The 21429-nt window shown below is 35.1% G+C and overlaps 1 protein-coding gene across 10 annotated transcripts in view; it reads left to right on the forward strand.

Annotated features, from left to right (window-relative positions):
- Positions 1-21429, forward strand: part of MTBP (MDM2 binding protein) — a 109024-nt gene that overhangs the window by 22357 nt on the left and 65238 nt on the right. For all 10 annotated transcript variants that reach the window (XM_082433164.1, XM_082433172.1, XM_082433170.1 and 7 more), the window contains exons 12-14: positions 9067-9240; positions 10435-10542; positions 17203-17358. In XM_082433164.1, coding sequence (XP_082289290.1) covers positions 9067-9240; positions 10435-10542; positions 17203-17358 — 438 coding nt within the window. The remainder of the gene's footprint in view (positions 1-9066; positions 9241-10434; positions 10543-17202; positions 17359-21429) is intronic.

The following is a 21429-nucleotide window of genomic DNA, read 5'->3' on the forward strand; positions in this document are numbered from 1 at the left end:
ACCTAGGGGCAGGACAGGAGTAACGACACAGACGTAGAAAATGGACTTGAGGACATGGGGAGGGGGAAGTGTAAGATGGGATGAAGTGAGAGAGTTGCACTGACATACATACACTACCAAATGTAAAAGAGATAGCTAGTGGGAAGCAGCCGCATAGCACAGGGAGATCAGCTTGGTGCTTTGTGACCACCTAGAGGGGTGGGATAGGGAGGGTGGGAGGGAGACGCAAGAGGGAGGGGATATGGGAATATATGTATACGTATAGCTGGTTCACTTTGTTATACAGCAGAAACTAACACACCATTGTAAAGCAATTATCCTCCAATAAAGATGTTTAAAAAAAAATCTCCTTTTTGAAGAACTCTGTTAAGAAAAAATGTTTAAAGGCTACTAAGAGAAAATAGTTTCAATCATATGTCTTACAATGGACAGGTATATAAAAAAAATTCTTACAACTCAGTAGTAAGGAGAAATTGCAATTAATAAGTGGGTAAGAGACTTGAATACACATTTCTCTAAAGATACATGAAGAGCTAAAAAGGCACATGAAAGATACTCAACATCATTAATCTTTTGGGAAATGAAAATTAAAACCACAATGTGATTCTATAATAACTGTCTAGAATGGATATTATTAAAAACAGTGACTATCATATGTTGATGAGGATGCGGAGAAACTGCAAGTCTCACCCGTTGGTGGGGATGTAAAACAGTACAGCTACTATGGAAAACAGTCGGGCCATTAAACTTACACTTAACTCTGCAACTCAGTTCTTCCATTCCTAGGTATTTATCCAGGAGAAATGAGAGCATATGTTCACACATGCTTGCAAGCAGCTGTTTATAAAAGCAATATTCATAATAACTAAGAATTGGAAACTATGCACATATCCATCAACTGGTGAACAGATGAACGTGGTTTGTTTTGTCCATATAATGGAATCCTTCTCAGCAGTAAAAAGACATGAAAAGTTTTGAGTATACCTAAATATTACTAAGTTTATAAAGTCAGCCTTAAAAGACTAGTACATAATTTTAGTTACATGAAATTTCTAAAAAAGGCAGAAGGACCAGAAAGCAGGTCAATAGATGCCTGAGGCCGTGAGCAGGAAAGGAGATTGACTACAAAGAGATAATGGAAGCTTTCAAGCCTGAATTATAATCATGGATAAACAATTGTATAATTTCCGTAAACTAATCAAACTTAGACTCTGACATGTGTATGTAAATTATACCTCATTAAAACTTTTTTTTTTTTTTGGCAAGAATCACCTGAAGGCTCTTAGACCTAAATGCAGAGTTTTGTTTCTACCCTAGTTCAGTAATTCTTAATACTAGCTCGCACTAGAATAACCTTGGCAGTTATCAAAAAAGAAAAAGTCAAGCTGGCCCTACCTGAAAACAATTAAACGCAAATCTCTGGGGAGGATCAGGGCATCAGTAGTTTGTAAAAGCACCCAAGTGTCTCAAATGTGCATCCAGTATTGAGACCCTCTGTGCTAGGCGTGCTCTCTACAACTCTAGGCTAGAGAGCCACTGTTTCTGAAAGTCCTTCAGATGCTTTGAGGCAGAAAAAGGTTTAAGAATAACTGCTTTAGGCCTTTAATTCCTTGGCTAGAAAATGAGGATAATATACTTGTTTAGTATATCTTGCAAACTTGTTAGACACTATTGGTAATGAAGGTAAACACTTTGTAAACTCTGCAGTGGCTTTTTGTTATTCTGTCCTATCTTAAATCCTTTCTATGTCTGTGGAACAATAAAGGATCACTGTTGTTCATGATGGTGAGTAAGATCTTGAAATATCTTCTGAATAACTTCTCTATTCACTGTAGCTTTCGTATATTGTGTATTTTACTGTGTTACAACTAAGAGGAAATGTATACAGTTTATGATCCTAATGTTATTTAATTGGTTGAAATAGTCATAGTGGAATCTATAAATCCTTCTACATTTTTGGTATCTTCTCAGTAGGAGGCTTCCAACACCTATTCCACAATACTATTATTTCTTAAACCATGTTAGATTCTTTCTAAAATTGAGCCCCAGGGCATTTTCTTGGAGAGTCTCAGTGGCAGTTTACGATTTATTTTTAAATTTACGATAAATTGTTCAAAGCTTAGTCTGATGAATAAGGTGGGGGATCAAGCTAGGCAATACATTTTTTGGAATTGCTTTATTAATGTAAAGTAATTAACATTATTTTCTTGTGATTCCCTAGCTGACCTAAGGACCATTTCAAAAGTTGAGTCTAGAATTTACAGTGGTGTAACTGTTGGAAAGTGTATAGCTTCCTAAAATGCCTACATTGAAGACTAGATTTTATTTTATTGTTTAATTTTTGGCATAATTATCAAAATAATTTGCTATATTATTTAGTCGCTTCTTAAGAAATATATATAATACTCATCAATAATTTAGACTATTCACTTAACCAGAATATCCTGTTCCCCTAATCATCCTGGGATATTTTTCATTTTATAATATGGAATATTATTTCCTCTGTACATTAATATGATTTTGTTTTTATATTGTTGAAATGTTTATTTTTTATTTTTTTAACATCTTTATTGGTGTATAATTGCTTTACAATGTTGTGTTAGTTTCTGCTGTATAACAAAGTGAATCAGCTATACATATACATATATCCCTGTATCCCCTCCCTCTTGCTCCTCCCTCCCACCCTCCCTATCTCACCCCTCTAGGTGATCACAAAGCACCGAGCTGATATCCCTGTGCTATGTGGCTTCTTCCCACTAGCTATCTATTTTACATTTGGTAGTGTATATGCGTCAATGCTACTCTCTCACGTTGTCCCAGCTTACCCCTCTCCCTCCCCATGTCCTCAAGTCCATTCTCTGCATCTGCGTCTTTATTCCTGTCCTGCCCCTAGGTTCATCAGAACCAATTTTTTTTTAATTCCATATATATGCGTTAGCATATAGTATTTGTTTTCCTCTTTCTGACTTACTTCACTCTGTATGACAGACTCTAGGTACATCCACCTCACTACAAATAACTCAATTTCGTTTCTTTTTATGGCTGAGTAATATTCCATTGTATGTATGTGCCACATCTTCTTTATCCATTCATCTGTTGGTGGACACTTAGGTTGCTTCCATGTCCTGGCTATTGTAAATAGTGCTGCAATGAACATTGTGGTACATGTCTCTTTGAATTATGGTTCTCTCACGGTATATGCCCAGTAGTGGTATTTTCTGGGTTGTATGGTAGTTCTATTTTTAGTTTTTTAAGGAACCTCCATACTGTTCTCCATAGTGACTGTATTAATTTACATTCCCACCAACAGTGCAAGAAAAGAAAGGGTGTTACTGGCTTTTAAGAACCACTGAGAAACTTACTGATATAAAATATGACTTGATTTTTATTATACTAGAATTTTGTTTGCTAGTGAAACTAATAGTGGTACATCTCTTCATTATAGTTTATATGTTATTCGTAAAATTTGATACAACTAAAGGACACTTGCAATTTCTGCTCCTCCCATTTTACCTATATAGTAGATCCAAAATGGATTTTTTTTAGTGGGAGAGGGGGCATGCAAGCCAATCAATCTCTTATAAGTTGATAGTGTAAAAATAACAGATGAAAATAGAAATGTTTTGTTGTAATCATTTTCCTTTATTTCTTTAGGAAGAGCTCTGGGAATTGAATAACCATGCTAATTGTAAATCTGTTAGTCTCTGTGGTATTTACATAAAAGTTATCTGATAAGTCTTCAGTTAACACCTGCCAAATCTGGAGCAAAGTTTTTTAAATGACTGCATAGTCATTATAGTTAGGGGAGTTCTTTAAAATAAACATTTTTCTCTTGAGGAAAATAAGATTGTTGTAATTACAGGCTTCAGTGATTAAAGTGCTTTATAGTACCTTCACTGGGTGACAGGATTTAAAATAAATGTGGAAAGAGTGTCACGGATTGAAGAGGCATGTGACTTGATTTGGCAAGGTGCCAAATTGGTAAATGAATTAAGGTCCCTATAACTCTTGGCAAACCTTAGTTTCAAATACAACTGGTAACAGTGTTGTTCCATTCTGATAACTTTTATTTAAATTCCTTTTCTAAGACTGATGTTTAAGAACAGGATTACTGTCTCTATTGCTAGCTAATTGCCAAAAAATTTTTTGTACTTCATGGTTTTTTGGGGGGATAGTCTTTAACCCACAGTATGTTCATATCTGTGAAATAAACTGTTGTAATAAAGTTACAGTAGATTTTTTCTTAGCATATATATGTATATATATGTACACACACATCCTATATATATATATATATACTGTATATAAACACACACATATATATTATGTATATATCTCAAAACGCTAAGAACTTTTTTTGTGAGCAGAACCTTACATTCCTAAAATAATTATAAATTTTAAAACCTCGGCTTTATTGAGTTATAATGCACACACCATACAATTGAACCATTTAAAATACAATTCCATGGTTTTTAGTCTATTACAGGTTGGATTACGAGTGTGCAACCATCACCACAATCAATTTTAGGACATTTTCCTCTCACCAAAAAGCAGCCCCACGCCCACTAGCAGTTACTCCTCAATCCCATCACCTGCTCCTCTTCCCAGCCCAAAGGCAACACTAATCTGTCTGTGTAGATTGCCTGGACACTTCATCTAAGTGCAATCATACGGTATGTCATCTTTAATGACTGCCGTCTTTCAAGGAGAGCATAATGTTTTCAAGGTTCATCCATGTTGTAGTATAGTACTTCATGCCTTTCTATTGCTGAATAATATTTCGGTCATTTGGATATATCACATTTTATTTATTCACACATCAGCTGAAGTGTTTGACAGTTTGGGGCTATTATAAATAATGCTGCTATAAATACTTGTGTATATACTTTTGTGTGAACATATGCTTAAAATTATTCTGGATATAAACCTAGGAATGGGATTTTGGGGTTATATGTTAACTATATGTTAAACTTTTTGAAGAATTGCCTAAATGTTTTCTAAAGTGGCAGTACCGTTTTATATTCCCAGCAGCCATTTACGAGGGTTCCAGTTTCTGTACCTCCTCAACACCTGTTATTGTCTGTATTTTTGATTATAGTCATTCAAGGGATGTGAAGTGGTATCTCTTCATGGTCTGGATTTACGTGACCATATTGGCCGATGATGTTAAGAATCTTTCCACTCTTTCCACATGCTTATTGGCCATTTGTGTATTCTATGGAGGAATGTCTATTCAGATTCTTTACCCACTTTTTGAGTTATTTGTCTCTTTGTTATGAGTTGTAGGAGTTATTTATATATTCTAGATATAAATCCCTTATAAAATACGTGATTTACAAAAATTTCCCCTTATTTCATGGGTTGACTTTTATTTTAATTGGTACTATTGAGCAATTAGAATACTGTAGGCAGTGATCTAAGCACTCTCCATGCAGCGTCTCACATTTAATCCTAACAGCAGCCTTGTCATATGGAAACTTTTTTTAAAATTAATAAACTTTATTTTTTTAGAGCAGTTTTAGGTGCACAGCAAAACTGAGTGGGAAGTACAGAGAATTTCCATATAGCCCATGTCCCCACACACATATAACCTCCCTCCTTATCAACATCACACATCAGAGTGGTACCTTTGTTACAACTGATGAGCCTACATTGACACATTTATCACCCAAAGTCCATGGTGGATTGACTTTTCATTCTCTTGATGATATGCTTTGAAGCACAAAGATGCTTAATTTTCATGAAATCCAATTTTCTCTTTCTTTTTGTTGTTGTTGTTGCTTGTACTTTGGGTCTCATATTTAATAGATGATTGCCTAATCTAGGGTCATGAAGACCTATGCCTTTGTCTGTTTTCTTCCAAGAATTTTAAAGTTTTACCTCTTACATTTACATCTATGATCCATTTTGAATTATTGTTTTTATATATTGGGAGGTAGGGGGTAAGGGTCCAACTTCATTCTTTTGCGTATGGATGTCCAGTTATTCCAAGACCATTTTTGAAAAGACTTTTCTTTCTCCATCAAATTGTCTTGGAACCTTTATTGAAAACCATTTGACTGTAAATGTGAGGGCATATTTCTGGACTCTCAGTTCTATTCTATTAATCTGTATGTCTGTCCTTATACCAGTGCCTCCCTGTCTTGATTACTGTAGCTTCACAGTAAGTTCCCACACTGAGAATTATGAATCCTTTTTCACTCTTTGCCCTTACTACACACTGACATTCTTCTCATTTCCTTTATATTCTTCTTCATTTCTCATTTTCTTCTCAGTCCTCCCAGAATGATCATATACTAATTTTAGATTAATGTTCATTGTTTTAATTATGATGATAATGTAATCACTATTCACAGTTGAGGCATGTACTATATTTTATTTTTCTTTACAATATTTTGTTTTACCTAGAGATAATGATTTTTTTTTTTTAAATTCAATCACAAAGCCTTCCCCTAGTTGTGAAACTCCTTTCAGTACATTAAAGCATATTAACTATCCTGTCAGTCATGTATATGTAAGAAATCTCTTCCGGATCTTTATGACCTGCCTAATATAGACTGGTTGGTTTTACTTTCCAGATTTGTTCCATAGCTTTTGGATCTAAGACTCTTTTCATCATAGAAATTTTGTTTGCCTTTCTTTGTTGGTTCCTGGGATCCTTTAATCTTCCTGTTTTTTTTCATTTTCCCATTTTGGTGGAGCACATTCTCTAAAATCATCCTGAGAAAAGGTGCATAGGAGGGAAATTTTTGAGACCCTCTATGCCTAGAAAAGTTTTTATTCTACCATCTCATTTTAATATAGCATTCTAGGTTGGAGAATATTTTTCCAGTGGAATTTTGAAGGCATTGTCCCATTGTTTTCCAGCTTTTAGTGTGGTTACTTAGAAGTCTTGTGCCATTCTCATTTTTCATTTTTTAAATAAGAAACCTAAGTTTTCTGTGGTATTTTGTAGAATATACTTGTTCTTAGTCTTCTGAATTTTCATGATGATGCACCTTGGTGGGTCTATTTTTATTTTTGGTGTGTCTATTTTATTCTAGCATGCCTGGAAGCTTGTCTTTTTATTGGGAAAAAAAATTATTTATTATTATTATTATTATTATTTTTGGCTGTGCTGCACAGCTTGCAGAATCTTAGTTCCCCGACCAGGGATTGAACCCTGGCCCCCAGCAGTGAAAGTGCCGAGTCCTAACCACTGGACTGCCAGGGAATTCCCAGGAAAAATGTTCTTATAATTATTTTATTGATAATTTCCTTCCCTCCATTTTTTTATGTTCTTTCTTCTAATATTCCTGTTTGAATGTTGTTCCTCCTGGTTTGTGTGTGTCTCTCTTCCTATTTTCCATTTCTTTGACTTTTTACTCTACCTTCTGATAGATTCACTGAACTTTATATGCTAACTGTTTAGTTGAAATATATATTTCTGCTTTCTTAGTTTCCATGAGCTCTTTCTTATTTAATGTTTTTTTCTTACAATTTCCTGTTCTTATTTAATGGATGCAATATAGTCTCTTCTCTGAGGATTTTAGTGACCTGATTTGTTTGTTGTTTGCTTTTGTTTTGTGATTTCTTTTTACTGTATATTCTTTGTTTCCCTACAAGTCACTTTGTTTCTGTTTGCTTCCTTTGTCATACGGTTTTCATACTAGAGACTTTCCCTGATGTCCCATAATGTTTGGCTGCCTGTTCATATTTAAGAGGGGGTATGAGAGAGCTGATTGGAAAATCTGAGTGCATGTTTGGAGCTTGTTGACTTTGATCTTCGTTTTAGGGTGATCTGACTGAGACATTAGGCAATCCCAAGGTTGGAATTCTTTGGTCCTTCCCCTAGTACTGACCATATTTCTAAAAGAAGGCTCAATTCTGCTATCTGGCTTCCAAAATGGTGGAAGTTATGTAGGTGAAGAAAGGTAAAGGACCTCAATATTCACTATACAAGCATTCACTTAATGCAGTGATATTCAACTCCAACCCTAAGCTCTGTCTTATATCTCCCAGGCCAGAGGCATTTTGTTTTACTTTCTCCAGAGAATAATCACTAGTCTTCTGGGCTGGGGAGAGGACAATCATTTGCCTGAATAGAATAAGAAGGGGTCAGGAGCCAAACTGCTTCTCAGACAGACTTTCAACCTATTTTCCTGTTTCACCTTCATTTTGTTTGCAGGGCCATCCCAGAGTCTCTTGTCAGGGGTTATAGTATAAATTTTGTTGCTTCCAAGCTTTCCCTATTGTTTTTCTCATCTTCCTTAACAATTGAGAGTCTGAGGTCTGTTAACCAATTGTTCATCTGCTTTCCTGCTTTCAAGGTTTAGTTGCTATTGTCTCTTCTCTCAGATATTGGTTCTTGTAGTTTTATGCTGTTTTTAAATTTATTCTCATTTCATGGAATTTCGGGAGATAATGAAAATAAATGCTTATGTCCAATTCACCATCTTCAACAAAAGGGATTCTACTTCTATTTTTAGTCTCAAAGGCTTCACAGTTTTTCCTCAACCTTCACTATAACCCTCACTTGATTTGTTTTTAAAATGCACTAGACTGTCTTAACCGACCTTCATGTTACTGGCAAGCCAGATGAATGAATGCTCTCCAATCCTGCTGTAAAATACATTATGGCTGCATACTGCAGGGACCAAAAAGCTACCCTTAAGTATATCTGTACACTTCTGCTCCCACCAGTTGAGCTGTGTGTGCTTGCAGCGGTCAGTTTATTCCACTTTAAAGAAAGAGAAGCTGGAAATAGTAGTTGATACGTTACAGGTGTGGATATATAGGAACGTCATAATGGAATGCTCATGAGCCACATCAAAAGTTAATGAATGAGTACACATAGTTTTAATTTAAAGTAAAGTGTATATGCTTTGTGAGTATCATTTTTGTTTTGATTCTCTGCTTTATCAGCTTCCTCAGTTAAATGAACAACTACTGCCCCAAATGTATTGGGTAACACCTTGTTTTGAAATAACATCGACATGTCATTATATCCTATGGATCAAACGTATGATTCTGCCATGTTGCCCCTTGAATTTTCACATACTTAACAAAATAATTGTTTTTGTTTAGTTCCAGATGTTGAAGTGAAAGGAGAGAGTTCTAGCTATTATCTCTTGTTACAAGGTAATGGCAACAGAAAGTGTAAAGCCACATTGATTCACTCAGCCAACCAGATCAATGGCTCATTTGCACTCAGTTTAATTCATGGAAAGATGAAAGCAGAGACAGAAGAAACCAAACTGAGTAAGTGTTAACTTTAGGTGGAAAACAACATTTTTACATTTCTTTGTGTACATGCTTAACTTTTAATGAACTCATTGTCTCCAAACTCCATTTCACTTTCAGTAAATTTACTTTTATTTTAAATATTTTATAACATATTTGGACAGTTTAGAGTGCAGAGAATTAATCCCTTATACATTATACTTAGTAAAATTTAGTAGGTCAGACTTCAGTTCCAAATAGGAAAATTTTTAGTGTTTTCCACTTTAAACACGTATTATTTTTCTAGAATTTATTTCTTATTTTCGCTTACTTTCTCTCGAGCGTCTCGTTCTATTTTATTGCCCATCTTTTTTTTTTTTCTCTCCAAGCTCCACGCTTCGGTTACCTATCACTGTATGACAAACTACCCCAAATGCAGCTTAATGATGACGATTTACTATAATGTCTCATAGTCCTGTAGGTTGACTGGGCTCAGCTGGATGTTTCTGTTTTGAAGACCCACATATGACTGCAGTCACACACAGCTGGGGCTTCAATCATTTTGCAGACTTAACAGGGCTCGGTGTGTAAGATGGCTCTTTACCCACATGCGTGGTGCCTGGGTTAGGATGGCTGGAACAGATGCGAGCTGACTTCCTCTTCACGTGTCCTGCCCTCCTGGCCAGCATGGGCTTCCTCACAGCATCGTGGTCTCTGAGGAGTCTGATTTCTTCTATGGTTGCCAACTGCTCTTAGAGCAGTTGTTCTAAGAAGCTATAAGGCTTCCTGTGACCTAGCCATTCATTGTCACTTTTGCCACACCTTATTAGTTACGTGAGGCCAACCTAGATTCACTGTGGAAGGACTGCGCGGCAAATGAGTGGCAGGAAGTGTGATTCACTGGGAGGCCTTCTTTGGAGACCAGCTCCCATACTCTGTCTGTGTTTTGTGTAAGAGTTTCAATAGCCAAGCAGGTAGAAGAAAAGGTGGTGGAAGGAATTCTATTCTGCTACCTAAATTCTCTCAATTTAAGAAGCAGGTCAAAGTTTAAAATGCAAAATAATTTAGTACACTTATTTTCTGCTGCTCAATTATTATTATTTACTTTGAAATATGCAAGGTCAAGAAAGATGAGTAATTGACTTTTAATTATGTTATAACACATTTCTTGAGAACTGACTATTAATTTTTGTTACAAATCATCTTTAATACTGACTTTTTTCTGTTTTTCAGGCTTTCCTCTTGACCTCTTGTCACTTCCAAATTTCTCTGGGGAGCAGCTTATACAGAGAGAGAAACAGTTAGCTAATGTTCAGGCTTTGGCTTTGAAAGAATGTCTGAGTAAGTAATGATTTGTGCATTTGATTCTGGTGTAGGAATATTGACTTGTTCAGACCTAAGGCATTGTTATTTTGTCACTTTTTCTTATACACTTTGTCTTTGAGATGTGATATTCATTTGTAGAACTATTCTCTTTTTTAAAAAAAAAAAGATTCACTTTTAAAAATATTTTATTTATTTATTTATTTTGGTTACACTGGGTCTTAGTTGCAGCAGGCGGGCTCCTTAGTTGCGGCTTGCCAGCTCCTTAGTTGTGGCACGTGGGTTCCTTAGTTGCAGCACGTAGGCTCCTTAGTTGCAGCATGCAGGCTCCTTAGTTGTGGCATGCGGACTCTTAGTTGCGGCATGCATGCGGGAATCTAGTTGCCCGGCCAGGGATCGAACCTGGGCCCCCTGCATTGGGAGTGTGGAGTCTTAACCACTGCACCACCAGGGAAGTCCCTGGAAAGCTATTCTTGATAGAGGTGATGTAGGGTAGAAAAGGTCTGTAACTTTTTTCCCACCAGATTCAGTATATTGCTATTGTACCTTGCTTTTAACATTTACAATATTTGTCCAGGAAAATTTTGTTTCTCATTATTTTTAACTGTATGCTAGAAAAGATACCTAAGTTTTATTATTCTGGTTAATTTGGTCATTTTTACAAAATTTCTCTTTATATCTTTTTGGCTATACAGGAGGATAGAGACTGCAAGTAGAAGAAAATACAAATCTAGAGAAATTAGTATGTTAACGTGAGCATTGATTCTTAGACTTTAATCATAACTAAGCACATTTCACATACTGAGTGAAGCTGGCATTATGGATTTTTCTTTATTCAAGAAACTGACACTTTTTTAAGGGTCGTTATTTAAGGTTTTTCCTCTATTACTATATGTTAACTTGGTTATCAGTCTTAACATTGTTTTTATAAATAATCGTTCATTAGTACCTAATATGGACTTATTTTAAGCTAATTGATATAGAATTTCTAAGAAACTAATTCAAATTGTGAGGCCTCATTAGTTGCATATAGAAAAAATCATTATTAAGTAGATACATTATAAAATGAAGAATATCACTCTTTTCTTTAAAAGCATTTAAAAAATACCTTGGATTCAGTATTTTGTTTTATTCAATGGAAAATAATTTTAGAATACTTGGTCTTGATTATTCATGTAAGAATTATCTACTTTTTCAGTTGTACAAAGGTAATTGTGTAGTCTTAAACTCCTTGAACCACTTTTTTTTAACTATGAAAATAATATTAGCTCAAGGAAAATATAATTAAGAAAGGCAAATTAGTTTCAATAAAAGGTACTACATATTAACCCAAGGGAAAAAAAGTAAAAATAAAGTTACCATATGATCCAGCAATCTGACTCTTGAGCATATATCTGGAAAAGGTGGAAACTGAAGTGGGGGAGGGAGGTCCAAGAGGGAGGGGATATAGGTATACATATAGCTGATTCACTTCGTTGTACAGCAGAAACTAACACAACACTGTAAAGCTATTTTACTAGAATAAGAAAAAAAAAAAAAAAGATACATGTACCCCAACGTTCATAGCAGCACTATATACAATAGCCAAGACATGGAAACAACCTAAATGTCCATCAGCAGATGAATGGATAAAGAGGATGTGGAATATTACTCAACAATATAAAAGAATGAAATAACGCCATTTGCAGCAATATGGATGGACCTAGAGATTATCACACTAAGTGAAGTAAGTCAGACAGGGAAAGATAAATACCATATGATATCACTTACATGTGGAATCTGAAAGAATGATACAAATGAACTTATTTCCAAAACAGAAAGACAAACTTATGGTTGGTTACCAAAGAAGACCGTGGGATGGGAGGTGGAGGCAGTGGGGGGTGGATAAGTTAGGAGTGTGGGTTAGCAAATATAGACTACGCTACATAAAACAGGTAAACAACAAGGCCCTGCTGTAGAGCACAGGGAACTATATTCAGTACCTTGTAATAACCTATAATGGAAAAGAATCTGAAAAAGAATATATATATATATCTGAATCACTTTGCTGTACACCTGAAACAACACAACAGTGTAAATCAATTATACTTCAATTAAAAAGAAAGAAAAAGGAAAAAAATGCTGAAATACTAGTATTTTTGTGGATAAAACTCCTTTATTTATTTCTAACATCTGCTAGCTTAGTGTTATTCACTGCTTGACTTTGTTCTAGCCCTGCTAAACCCCTCTTTAGGCTTTGATTCTTTGCCATAAGCATCTGGCAGCTCTTTAAACTAAGTTCCTTCAACATCTCCCCTCTCTTTCATCTTCACCTCTCTTCCTTACCCTTCACTGTTCAGATTTCATGTATCTCTAAAGACAGAGGAGAATGACAACAAAATGAAGTTTCCAATGTAAGACTATCTTAATGTCTATTTCAGTGATTTTCAAAGAAGTGAATATAAATATAAAAGTATTTAAATCGATACAGTTAATTTATACATGATGAAAACTGATATAATAGGAACAGTTTTCTTTGGGAAAAAAATTAACATTTCAGTATCAATACAGATTGTAGTCTTTGCTGGAAAACAAAAAGTTGTTCAAAATTTTTTTCAAAATTATCCATAAGACATGGAGTAAACTTATTCTTATCTCCCCCAATATTTATCTGAGTATACTGAATCAGAACAAGCAACTGGAAAAATTTGCATGAAAATTTACTCACATTAATGAGGTACTCTGTTTTTTAAAATAACACAAAAATCAAATAAAATTTCTGTTAGGGTTTAATGTTTTAGAATAATTTATTTTTATTAATTTTATTCTTAAAATTTGTATCTAATTTTTATTTATTTATTTGTTTATATTTTTTATTGTAGTATAGTTGCTTTACAATGTTGTGTTAGTTTATACTGTATAGCAAAGTGAATCAGCTATATGTATACATATATACCCTCTTTTTTGGATTTCTTTCTCATTTAGGTCACCACAGAACATTGAGTAGAGTTCCCTGTGCTGTACAGTAGGTTCTCATTAGTTATCTGTTTTATACATAGTATCAATAGTGTATATATGTCAATCCCAATCTCCCAATTCATCCCCCAACACGTCCCCCTTGGTATCCATATGTTTGTTCTCTTCATCTGTGTCACTATTTCTGCTTTGTAAATAAGATCGTCTATACCAATTTTTTCAGATTCCACATGTATGCATTAAAATACGATATTTGTTTTTCTCTTTCTTACTTACTTCATTCTGTATGACAGTCTCTAGGTCCATCCATGTCTCTACAGATAACCCAATTTTGTTCCTTTTTATGGCTGAGTAATATTGCATTGTATATGTACCACATCTTCTTTATCCATTCCTCTGTTGATGGGCATTCAGGTTGCTTCCATGTCCTGGCTATTGTAATAGTGCTGCAATGAACATCGGGGTCCATGTGTCTTTTCAAATTGTTTTTCTCTGGATATATGCCCAGGAGTGGGATTGCTGGATCATATGATAACTCTATTTTTAGTTTTCTAAGGAACCTCCATACTATATCTAGATATAGATGTATAGATATTTAGATATAAACATTTAGAATGATATATAAATTTTATAGTTTATGTTTTACCTGATCTTTGTAATTTATAAATTTTGTATTCAGAAATATTAAGTATCTTGTTTCACTGATTTTTAAAGAAAAGGTTTAAGAATGCTGAACAATTTTTAAATAAAAAACCGTTCAGTGTGATACGAAACAAATACCAAAATAGCAGTATCGTCATTTTGCTCCAGGATTTTGGTCACTACTCTGAGTTCCCCACATCTTTTTTAGATTTATAGAACCCAGTGCAGCCCTGATTGGTGGTCAATCTGCTGATACTTTTAGATATTTTACACTCTATTTTTCTTAGTTAAGTCCTGAGTTATTACTAGCATTCTTAGGAACAGCATTCTTTTGCTAATTCATTTTTAGACTTTAGTCCAGTATTTTTCTCCCAAATCTTTATCTGCCACTTGTGTTGCAAACTCACTTGTGTAGAGATTATTTTTCACCTAGGTAAATTATCCTGCTCCTAACCCTATTAAACCTTATCTGTTTTCTCTCTCTATTGCTCAGTCATCAAGGTCAATAGGAAGTCATATGCTGCTCTTCAGATTGCCCGTTATTGTAATATAATTGCCAGTTTTAATAAGCATAGGTCAGGTTCATTATTTAAGTATATTTTTAGCATTAATAAAAATGTGGGGCTAATTTCTGTAGCACATTACTTATCGTGCATCTTTCAGATGAAAGCAAATCATTGACAACTTTTCATTTTAGACGGCTCCCAGAAGATGGTAAGAAAATAAAAAGCTTCAATTGAAGCTTCATCTTCACTAAGAAAATGTAATAAAAGCAGCATATATTACAACTCTTACTTTACCATTACTAATGTTCTTGACTGCAGAAATCATGTGTTACTTATTTTGGATCAGAACTGGATTGAGCCTGGCAATATCCAGGTTGGTGAGGTGGGATTTTACAGAGGCGTCCAGCTATTCCCTTGTATTATTTATGTGCCAGCCTCACACAGTGTGATGGAATATGCTTCAATCCTCTGTATCTAAGGGCACAGCACAGTGCTTTGCAGACAGTACATACTCAATAAATATTTGTTGAATTGAATTCTCTATGAATTTATAGTTCACTATTTTATTACAGAAGAAAATGTTATTAGTTCAGAAGTGTTTTAAAAATGAAATATTTTTATAAAGGTAGTACATGGGTATAGTTAAAAATTTCAAATGCTATTGAAAAACCTAAAATGGAAAACAGCAGTGCCCTGCCTTCTCCCCATCTTTCTGGCTCTGTACACAGGCAGCTGCCCTCAGCTCTTACAGCTGGTTTACCTTGACCTTTCCTCCAGCTTTATGAATAACATATGTACGCTGTTATTTCTTGATTTACCAGTTTTAGACATTATCTTAATGCCTAACTATGGAACTAAATACTTAGCTTTCCCACATCAACTTCCCTTTCCCTTTCCATCCTTTACAGTGAAATCATGAATTGGGGTTAAACTAATGGTTAGTTTTAACATTTCTTCCTCCCTCCGTCCCTCCCTCTTCCTTCCTTCCTTCCTTCCTCCCTCCCTCCCTTCCTTCCTTTCTTTCTTTCTTTCCTTCCCTCTCTTTTTGCTTGCTTTAGCCTCTCCTTTTCATCCTGGACTTTTTTTTTAGCTTGGAGGTGCCTAGTAAATAATACCTGTTTCCTCTCCCAAATTTGGAACCAATTGAGAAACAAACTTAAGAAACACACTGATGGAGATAAATTACAGATAAATTACTGAATTGAAGGATATGACTTTTTAGATCTATGGTGGGTTTTCTGCTACATATACCCTGAATTGAATTTAGCCCCTGAATGACAGCCAGAGCGGGGCTCCTGCAGATCAACCCTGACCGGGCAGGGCCCTCCCTGCATTGCAGAGAGTATGTATCCTAAGAACTTGCTAGCTCAGATGAAAGTTGGAGAGGAAAGGTTTAATCAGAACGTGCCTAGTTTCTTCTCCAGACTAGCTCAGTGAGTGATGGGAGGAAAAGGGGAGCCGGAAGCATTACTGAACCAAAGTCCTTACACGTCTAAACATAAGACCATGGAAATGCAGAGTCCCTTCTCCCCTGAGTAACTTTCTTTAGATGTCTAGTGATTTTTTTTCTGCCTGTCCTAAGTGGGAAATTTTATATGTCTCACTCTAGTGTAATATCTGGCAAGCTTCAAGAGTGGTGGAGTAGCTATTCAACATTTTGGTTGTGAGCTCCTATCCTTAATTCCACTGTAATGTCAGTATCAAGCTCTTTTCTCTGGGGGCATTCAGTTTTTGAAAAGGAGAATCCTTTAATCTTTTCAGTGGGGCATTTGTAGCTGCTAGCTTTCTGGCCCCAGGGTTGGAGTCTGACCTTTCAGGACATAGACTCTTATTTAATCTCGTAGTTGTAACTCCAGCATCAGTACCACCTTTTAATGTTCCTGACATTCTGCAGTCTGAGACTCCTCCTTTTCTGTTTCTACCCAAAAAATGAGAGCAGAGTCATCTGGCTTGAGGGCTGGAGGCTAGATACGTCCATGTGTGTCTAGTCTTGTTTTAGCTCAGGACCTTCCTGATACCTCTGCAGGCACCCAAGTGAACCCTTCCTCTGCTCTGCAAACTCTCAGTTACCACTCCACCATTATCTTATCTTCCAAAATTTGTTGAAAACTGTCACTATTTATTGTTTCTTCTTTTGCTGTTGTGATTTTAAGTTTTTATTCCTCTGTTGTGATTTTAAGTTTTGGGTGGGAGAAGAAATAGATGGAAATGGCCAAACCACCACATTTAACTGAAAGTCTTACAGGTTTTATTTTCACAGAAACACCAACATAAGGCTGTTCTTCATGCTCTGCAGTGTTATTCCTGAAAACTTCCGTAAACCTGCCTTTACCGTTGGTCACCTTTTAGTGTTAACAAGTTACTCTATTTCTGTTTATCTCACATAACTGGAAATTCTACTGTTACCTTAAAGTGGGACTAAACTGAAAACAGGCCTACCTGGGAATGTTGATTTGCTGGAGAGATTCATTTGTTTTACTTTTGAAAATATTTCCCATAAAAGACTAGTAGATGAGCTCGAGAGGCTTTAAAATGACAGTTATATTGTTAATCATATTGATTTGTTATCTTACAGAAAGGAGGAAGTTAGCAAAGCAGCCAGAAGTACTTTCTGAGGATGAACTCAAAAGTCTATTAATACTCACAAGGGAATGCTTTTTCGATCATTTTGATGCTATTATCCCTAAAACAAGTCTAATAAAGACAGACAACACCTCCAATATGTTAAATGGTAAGTTTTCTGTTACTTTAAACATGAGTTCTTTTTTGTGTGTGATATTTATGATGGTTATTTATTATTAAAACTAATAAAATATATCAATCAAATAAAAATCATAAATTTTAATAGTGATATATATTTGTATATACAGGTATGTATGTATATATAATAAGCTGTGTTTTTCATCATTTAAACAGTAGAAATTCTCTGATAATTTCTTTCCTTAAGCATGTTCAGTATAATTGTTTCTGAGCAGAGGGAGAAACACTTTAAGGTGATTCCTCTTACAGCTGTTACTAAGCTACTAGAATGGATGGATTTCTATTAAGCTATGTTTTCATAAGATAAAAAAAGTAGAACCTACTCAGTAAATTTAATATAGTTAAAACTACATATAATAAGATGCTCCACATTTGCCATTTATTATAGCAGGAACAGTACCAAACTTCTACTGAGGGAGCAGGAAATAATTTCTATATTAACTTGCATTTCTTTCTATTTTCCTGGTTTCCATTCTTGTGATGAATTTGAATAGAGTGAAGCTTTTCAAGATCTAACAAAGAAGCATTTGAAGATTGCCTGGCATTTTAAAAGTACAGGATAATTTTTTTGTTTTTATTCTGTGAGAATCATTTTTATTTGTACATTAATAAGAAAATGGCCAAAGAATCAAGTTAATAATAATGTTTGTTGAGTGCCTTTTCTGTTTGATGCCATGAAGGCACACAAAGAAGTAAAAATTTGGGTCTTTGGCTTTCTACAGGCTTATGATCTGTTTGGAAAACAAAATATAAATACAGCATCTAGTGCCGTGTTTAAGGGCCCAGGCTTCTGGAGATACACTCCCAGCGTTTAAATCTCAGCTTTGTCACTTGTTAGCTGTATGTCTTTGGGCAGGTTATTTAACCTCTCCGTATCTCTGTTTCCTCATGTTTCAAATGGGGATGATAATATTACCCAGTTACTAGGGTTATTATGAGGATTAACTGAGTTGATACATGTAAAACACTTAGAACACAATTAGTGCCAAAAAGTTGTTACCTGTTGTTTGTATTTTCATTATCACTATTGTTAATATCAGTACCAAAGTTAAATAGTACGTGGTAATCGGAAAGATGTTGGAGACATATAAGGTTACTTGTAAGTGCAAGATATGTTCAGTAAGTGAGAGAGCATGGCTTCTTGGTTACAGCACGGGCTCTGGAGCAATACTAACGAGGCTGAATCCCAGCTCTGTACCTTACTCCTGTCCTTTAAATCATCTCTAGATTACTTATAATACCTAATACAATGTAAATAGTTATAAATACAATGTAAATGCCATGTAAATAGTTGCCAGCACACACCAAATTCAAGTTTTGCTTTTTGGAACTTTCTGGAATTTTTTTTCAACCAAATATTTTTTACCCATGGTTGCTTGAATCTGTGGATGCAGAACTCATGGATACAGAGGGTCAACTGTACACCTACATGCAAATTACAGCAAAAGAAGCAGCAAGGCCAATTATATTTCATATTCTGACCCATTATTCTCAACCATGCACGCTAGGAGTTATTAGCAATTGTTAGGGTTATTGACCTGTTTTTTTTTTTTCTTTTTTCTTTTTTTTCTTTTTTGTGAAAACTCTAGCACGTGTAACAAATGAGAGTCAGCATACCATTTTATTTTACTCATTGCCATAACTTGCTAAAGACTTTCATAATGCCAAATGTGATACCTGAACTCAAAAAACAGTGTCCTTTACCTCAGGCTGTTGGGGCACATAAACACTGCGTAAATGACTTTTCTAGATAATGCTATAAGATCACAATTTTCTTATTTCAAACACTTTAATAAGAATCTTCTAGTATCTGTTTATAATTCTTGCCTTATTAATAAACACAATCTACCAGTTACAACCTTTTTTTGGTGATTTATTCATATGTTGATATGTAAGGCTATCATGGCCTGTATTCATTAGCCACATACTGTTATCTGAAATGTTACTTTCCTTTTTGTTTGCTGTGATTTGTGATTTTGTAGGGCAGTTTTGAGTCCTTACTTCCCTTTTGTATCACTTCCGTTTCTTTGTTTCTCCTGTAAAGTAAAACACTGTTTTAAAAATGAAGCGGTAGGACTTCCCCAGTGGTCCAGTGGCTAAGACTCTGTGCTCCCAATGCAGGGGGCCTGGGTTTGATCCCAGGTCAGGGAACTAGATCCCACATGCCACAACTAAGAGTTTGCATGCAGCAAGTAAAGGTCCCGCATGCTGCAACTAAGACCCAGGGCAGCCAAATAAATAAATATTTTTTAAAAATAAATAAAAATAAATAAATAAAATGAAGCAGTGTATTTGGTTTCTCAGAGGCTCCTTTTGTGCTTTTTGGTTGTCAGCATGGCCCAGTGTCCTGCTTGTCACATAAATAAAATATTGTATTTCATTTTATTGTAAGAATTATATTACGTTATTCCCCGAAAGACATGATACATGTGAGTGTTTGCCTATCCATTCCTTAATATTTAGCCTGTGTCACTTATATTTATGTAGATTGTATAGTCAAAGTTAATAATTAATTATATTGTAATATTTAGGAATAATTAATGTTAACTTTTATTTAACATGGCTTGTATTCTTTTGTGAACACAGCCAGTAACTGTTCAGAACTGCTAATGATTTTTTTCTTTATACTTTTTTTGAAAAGCCATGCCAACATTATAAAGTGGATTATTTCATCATAAAGCTCATTATTCTATAAACTAGTATTTCACCACCCTTATTAAGAAATGGGAAGTGCTATATTTGGATGGTGTTTGGGTTGGGGCAGTCCAGGATAGGCATTAAAAATATTTTAAGCTATGTGACTAAATAGTTTAATAAGTAAAGGAAAAATAGTATGCAGTTGGCTTCTGTTTTCATTTACGATTAATTTTTTTCTTTTTTGTTCAAAAATTTCTTACCAAATCATTATCACTTTGTAAGACCCCAAAGTATAAAATGGGTATTTTTGTCAGGGTTGATGGTTAGTCAAATAGCTAATGTCCAGTAATTTTCAGTCAATTTATTAGTGTGTAATAGTTCAAACAATTTAAAACACCAGATAGTTTTGGAATCCAAAAAGTAGTCCAGTTAGTAATTTTGCCAGTGTTAAAACAGATGGGATGTACTCATAATTTATAATGAGATTGGAAGGTGTCCTTGTATGTTTTTGATGAGAATTGCAGTGTTATCAACAATCTCAGTGTTAGTTCATTGCAGCATACTGGCTGGAAAGATAAGCACACCCTTACATATAATATTTTATTAGTAGTAAAATAACATTTAACGTTAGCAATTTACTTGAAAATGTGTATGTTAAGGCATCTTACACTAATACATAAGTGAGAATTATTTTTGAAGTAACCTTTACCTGCAAACATCATAAGTTATTTATGGTATTACTGTATTTTTGAGAATGAGGTAATCTCTCTTTTTTTTTTAAAGATTCTCACTTTTTTTAATATAAATTTATTTATTTAATTATTTATTTTTTGGCTGCGTTTGATTTTCATTGCTGCGCACAGGCTTTCTCTAGTTGCAGCGAGTGGGGCTACTCTTCATTGCGGCGCGTGGGCTTCTCATTGCGGTGGCTTCTCTTGTTGCGGAGCACAGTCTCTAGGCACACGGGCTTCAGTAGTTGTGGCACGTGGGCTCAGTAGTTGTGGCTCGCGGGCTCAAGAGCACAAGCTCAGTAGTTGTGGCGCACGGGCTGTAGAGCGCAGGCTCAGTAGTTGTGGCGCACGGGCTTATTTGCTCTGCAGCATGTGGGATCTTCCTGGACCAGGGCTCGAACCTGTGTTCCCTGCATTGGCAGGTGGATTCTTAACCACTGCGCCACAAGGGAAGTCCGGTAATCTCTTTTAAAGATATGAATTTCTCAGGATACTGGTGATAATTCCTCTTTGTAGTATGGAAATCACATAATATAGCCAGTATATTCTCCACAGAGTTGTCTCCTTTTCATTTAGAACTAATTTCACAAAAATAACAAAGTTATGCTTTCATTCCATATGAGTTTTTGCAGTGCTAATTCATCTTCTGAATTCTAGCTCGTAACTTTTATTAT

Source organism: Balaenoptera physalus, assembly GCF_965194825.1.
Source record: "Balaenoptera physalus genome assembly, chromosome: 17".
Taxonomy (NCBI): Eukaryota; Metazoa; Chordata; class Mammalia; order Artiodactyla; family Balaenopteridae; genus Balaenoptera; species Balaenoptera physalus.